Genomic DNA, 6,000 nt, shown 5'->3' on the forward strand with positions numbered 1-6,000 from the left:
AATTTTACCTCTAAAACAGCCCTTCATATAGGTTGTGTCAAGAGAGAGTAACTGGACAAAATTCAGCCAGTGAGATTCATGATCAAGTATGGACTTCTTGATATTTCTAATTCAAGTTTAATAGCCATCATTTTTAGATCCAATTCTATCACGGTTTCAAAGTCACTGTATTTACATCAAAATTAGAGCAGCAAGGTACCAGATCCATTTTACGTCTGATACAAATACTGTTTGCAAGAATTGATGTTATTAACTGTCTACTCCCACATATTCACTTAGCTTTGCTACATAAATATATACTACATATGGCAATTCTTACCAGAAGGGAATAAATGGGATCTGAACAGCCATATTATGAACCAAGGGACTCTTCCCAGCAACTCAAACTTTCTTCTAGAATTTAGACATAGAGCTAGAACATTTCATCATTTTGGAAACACCTGCCTCAAACATTAGGAGTAAATATTTGGTACTTCTAGTACAATCTGCTCTGAGATTTTGATGGAGTCTTTATTGGAATAATACTGACTATATTGGAAGTAATTCCTTTGTACTATAACTTCTTTAATTGGTTGTCACATCTGTAAAGATGAGGAAATCCTTGGATCCTAATGCTCCTCGCGTGATAGTTTTTTAAAGCTTCCATAATTCATTCTGGAATCAAGAGGAGTTCTACCTCTTCATACCTCAAAGACACTACCTGGAACACTATTATCCTGCCATCAATGATTGGGGAAGGGCATTAAACTCAAGGATGGGGAAAGTAGCACACTAGCAATAGAAATATTTCTGCTACTAAATTGCTCTTTTCCAATTTACAGCCTCAACCTGTATCTCCATCAAGTTCACTCTTTACAAAGTGGAGTGGGCTGGGTAGGTGAGCGTATATCTGAAATGAAAATAAACAAATCACTTTATTCATAATGGACCTTACCTGTGTAATGGACTACACATGTTTGGCCTTTCTTTGGGAAAGTCCTTCCTGTTAAAAATATAAAACATGCTTTAAAAGAACATATTAAGTATCTCCTTGGTAAAATATATATTATTTTAAAAAGATAAAACAGAATAAACCAATACATCAAGCTATATAAGAAAAAATAGAAAGCAGTTTAATAATTCAGTTTTAACACTATGGGTAATAGTAAAATCCAGTCTACATATGTAATGGAAAGTCACACACTGAACAATTACACACATAATCAGTGTAATGTCTCTATATTATTCCCCTCATTCTGGCATTCGTCATGTTTTCAAAATGTTATCCCACTAGGGAAAACCTTCCATATCAACCTATTGTCATATCTTTTATGGTCTTTAGTAAAATGCATCCCAGGAGGCACCTACATTGTGTTAACCACTACAAGGTTTTTTTAAGCCCAACAAATTGAGAATATGCCATGGTAATATCCTGTAGCCTTTTCTTGCTGTACTTTGAAAAAGAAAAAAAAGTAAGGTTTAACCAGTTGTTATAGTCAGATAGACTGGCTTTCTGGGGAACTAAGCTTTTAAGGAAGTCCAGAATACATGGGAATTTAGCCTGATCTTCAGAAACAAAATGCTAATAATTAACTTTACCAAAAAAAAACCCAAAGTGATTACTGAAAATGAATAGAAATAATACATCATTCATTCATTCAACAAGGAATGTTACAATATATCTGAAGTTAGCTTTAGAAAAGGGGAGTTAAAGTATAAGCGAAGGTACGATGCTAAAGTTAGTTAGCTTATTTTAGTGTATGATTGTTAAATGTTTATGCCCTGTATTTGCTCTGGCAGGTTGGGGGGGGAGGGTGGGAGGGGATGTGGGATTGGGGGGGGGGAGGGAGGGAAGGGGAAAGGTATACAATTGTAAAACTTATTAAAACTTTTTAATAAAAAATACATCATTATTACTAGTACCTTTTATTAAACATTCAAGGGTTATTTTGAAGCATGATTTCAGATACAAGCCACTTTGGTCTAGTGGTTAAGGCACTAGGTTAGAAAGGGGGAGACCATGCGCTAAATTCCACCCTAGCCAGGAAAGCCAGCTGGGTGACTTGGGGTCATTCACTCTCTCTCTGACCTGCTCACCTCACACAGCTGTTACTGTATGAAAATAGGAAGAAGAAGGTGTGGTGGATATGTTCACCACCTTGAATTATTTGTAAAAACCATAAAGGCAGGATACAAATAAAATAATTATGATAACTTTAACACAGGGGTCTCAAACTCGGTTTCATTGAGGGCCGCATCAGGGTTGTGTTTGATCTCAGGGAGCCACGGTGGGTGTGGCCAGGGTGGGCATGGCCAGCTCAACGTCACTCTGGTGGCACAAACGCTCTTGCCAATGAAAATGGGCTCTGAGCTTTTAGGCTGTGACAGCCTCCTGCAGCCCTCTGCCAGTGAAAATGGAGTTCACAAGGGCCACCCACAGCCCTCCCGAGCTCTGTTTTCACTGGCAGACACACCACGGGCTGGTCATTCGCTGTTTCCAGATCTGGTCCCCGGGCCTTGAATTTGACACCCTTGCTTTAACACATCCACATCTCCCTAGCTCAGGTCTTTGGGAAAGACTCAATATAGATGAGTAAATGGATAAAAATAATAACCCCAGTCTGAACATCTAGCTGAATGTGCAGTGAATCAAAATAATAAATTAGCTTGTATACAGAAATCAACAGGTTTTTTTTTAACCAAATGACAATCATTCACAACTAATGTTTCCAGATTAGCAGTTTGATCAAAGGTTTGCAACATAGATCATCATAGACTAATGTTTTTGACAGATCAACCAGCCACATACGGGTGTAGTAAATGATCTTATTCTAAGATCCTTGCTACACATCTCCTTTAAAACTTACCGGTATTTGCTCAGCAATTATTAAAGAAAGGTTCTTGATTTTATCTGAGCAGGGTAACAGAAAAAAATCTCGGTTCACATTAACGGCCTATTTCCCACAGTAGCAAACTTAATGCCTCTGAAAAGCTAATAATCTTAATTGCAAAACAATAGCTCCCTTTTTTAATTTTCCCAGCAACTAGCCATCAGAAATATTCCTCCTCCGAATCAGGAAGTGCTAAATATTCATCATGACTGATAGAAACTGAAGAGTCTAGCCATCACTTCATCTAAATATTAAAGACGGAAAGCTTTGCAAAAACTTTATAACTAAGGTCAAGCATGCTGCGGCTATTTTAGGCATTCACAGGAGTCGTTTTTTGTGTCATGAGATATGCGAAACAAAAATTTCACATGGAAATTCTGCAAAGATACCACAAGGCCACATTTTGCCTATGCTGTGGGTATTGAAGTCTGTTATCTGGGAAACACATTATCCTCAACTGCAGATGCCATAGAAGGAAATCTGTGCTAGTTTGTGATGGTAAAAAATCAGAAAGTGAACATTTCCCAAATTAAGAGGGGTGGGGGATATTAACGAACACTAATGGTTTTTAACCCATTACAATTGTTAATTGACGAAGTACTTGTAATTTGTTTCACATGTAAGTTGCGCCTGCTTAACCCAACCTGCCTTCCCCTCCTCGTACCCCACTCCAGTTTAAGATCTGCATCAATCTAGCCTCTATGCTAGGTTGCTAGAATTGGGTATGTCTAGTTTAATGAAAAGAAGGACTAGGGGTGACATGATAGCAGTGTCCCAATATCTCAGGGGTTGCCCCCAAAAGAGGGGGTCAACCTATTCTCCAAAGCACCTAAAAGCAGGACAAGAAGCAATGGATAGAAACCAATCAAGGAGAGAAGACCAACTTAGGAGAAATTTCCTGACAGAACAATTAACCAGTGGAACAACTTGCCTCTAGAAGTTGGGAATGCTCTAACGTTGGAGGTTTTTAAGAGGAGACTGGGCAACCATTTGTCTGAAGTGGTATCGGGTTTCCTGTCTGAGCAGGAGGTTGGACTAGATGACCTCCAAGGTCCCTTCCAACTTTCTTATTCTGTTATGCATCTGATGAAGTGCGCTGCGGGTTTATACTTTTTAATTAAATGGGATTGTTGGAAAAGATGCTATCAGAAATGGCCTTTAATAGCAATAGCAGTAGCAATAGCAGTAGACTTATATACCGCTTCATAGGCCTTTCAGGCCTCTCTAAGCGGTTTACAGAGAGTCAGCATATTGCCCCCAACAATCTGGGTCCTCATTTTACCCACCTCGGAAGGATGGAAGGCTGAGTCAACCCTGAGCCGGTGAGATTTGAACCGCTGACCTGCTGATCTAGCAGTAGCCTGCAGTGCTGCCAATAGCAAGAACTTTGCAAAACCAACATGGGTTTGTATCACCCCTCTTTAATATCCATTAATAATAATTAATACTCTCCTACTAATTATTGACCACTTCTCCTGATTCTCCCAAAACTGTGCTGCCAGGTGCTGCAGTTGTAAACTTGGCTGCTCTAAGAATAAAAGCCTTCTCCAGGTTGGCACCAAGAAACAGATCATCTCTGTCTGCTAAATGGTGATGGTCACTATAATTTGCTCTTGTCCCTAAATTACTTCACCATGCTTGGATTTATGCAGCTGTCAGTAAATGCCATTTAAATAAACCCTAATCGCTGGGGGTGGCTGCTCTTGCCAAAAAACTGCAAATGACTGACCCCATAGAGCCCTCTAAGATATTTTTTTCCTTCTTTATGCCGTTCTGGAAAGACACCAGTCTCCGTTTTCTAAATCAGGAAGTCTCACGTTTTTCCTTGACAGCAACTCCTCCTTTTCTCCTGGCAATTTCCATTGCAGATTTTGCTTTTATAGCCTCTAGGTTCCCATTCTCTTTGGGCCACAGTTCCTAATATCTGGAGGAAAGCCATCCAACTCCTCACCGTTTTTTGATCTGAAACTTCCATCAAACGCTACCGAAGACATTTTAGGAAACTAGCGAGTATTTATTTTATTTTATTTTATTTATGCACAAGATAACAGGAATAAGAACAAACATGGACACGAACACAGGAAATGGGTACAAATAAATGGGGACAATTTGGACAGGGAGGTGCGCTTATCTGGAAGCACAGATTATGGCAAAGGAAAGACAGCTGAGGATCAGAGTATATAAAAATTCATGAATTAATATATATATATAGGAGCCAAGGTGGCGCAGAGCCAAGGTGGCGCAGTGGTTAAATGCAGCACTGCAGGCTACTGCTAGATCAGCAGTTCAGCGGTTCAAATCTCACCGGCTCAGGGTTGACTCAGCCTTCCATCCTTCCGAGGTGGGTAAAATGAGGACCCAGATTGTTGGGGGCAATATGCTGACTCTCTGTAAACCGCTTAGAGAGGGCTGAAAGCCCTATGAAGAGGTATATAAGTCCACTGCTATTGAATGCACGGAGAGGTGTTACACCATTCAGACAACTCTCCTTATTTCAAGTTTAGTTTATTCCATCGAAGAAATCTATTCGCTCTTCCCATATACACTGATTTACCAGGACTGATGTTGCTCCATCACCTTTGCTGTGTAGCAAGCACACCCTTCTCGCGGGATAAAAAAATAATAATCTCAAATTCGGCTTCCTGTCCCAAATACTGGACTCTAGTTCTCCTCCGATGTCTTCTTCTTCTTCTTTTTTTTTTACATTCTCTCTCTCTCTCTCTCTCACACACACACACACACACACACATACGACATCTACACACTTCCCCAAAAGATATTACCTTGGCCCCTGCAGCAGTTGCAGAGAAGGGGCAGTGGTGGCTGGGGCAATAGCGCGCCTCCTCTCCGGCTCCCTCCGGCTACAATCCCCCCCCCCCGCCATCCTCCTACCTCCGCAGTCTCTATTCCAACGGCGAAAGTCACAAAGGGAGGTAAAAAAAAAACCCGTAGAACCGTACCGTCTCCCGGAGAAATGGTCTCGACTTCCACTCCCATGGCTATCCAACCGCAGCTTCCGTCCCCCACGTCCAACCGAGCCCGCTTCTTAATCAAGGCTGTCGTTTTCAGCCCCGGCTCCGCCAAGACTCTTCGGCAAACGCATCCCCCCCTTTCACCTGCCCTCGGAGCT

General features: G+C 41.0%; 1 protein-coding gene across 1 annotated transcript in view; it reads right to left on the bottom strand.

The window, feature by feature from the left end:
• Positions 1 to 6,000, bottom strand: part of FKBP1B (FKBP prolyl isomerase 1B) — a 28,926-nt gene extending 22,926 nt beyond the window's left edge. The window contains exons 1-2 of the mRNA XM_087716953.1: positions 5,831 to 6,000; positions 935 to 982 (exon numbers count right to left, since the gene is read on the bottom strand). Coding sequence (XP_087573079.1) covers positions 935 to 982; positions 5,831 to 5,867 — 85 coding nt within the window. The 5' untranslated portion in view covers positions 5,868 to 6,000. The remainder of the gene's footprint in view (positions 1 to 934; positions 983 to 5,830) is intronic.

Source organism: Thamnophis sirtalis, unplaced genomic scaffold (genome assembly GCF_051295495.1).
Source record: "Thamnophis sirtalis isolate CommonGarterSnake01/CBP01778 unplaced genomic scaffold, rThaSir2_p1.2 scaffold_5, whole genome shotgun sequence".
Classification (NCBI taxonomy): domain Eukaryota; kingdom Metazoa; phylum Chordata; class Lepidosauria; order Squamata; family Natricidae; genus Thamnophis; species Thamnophis sirtalis.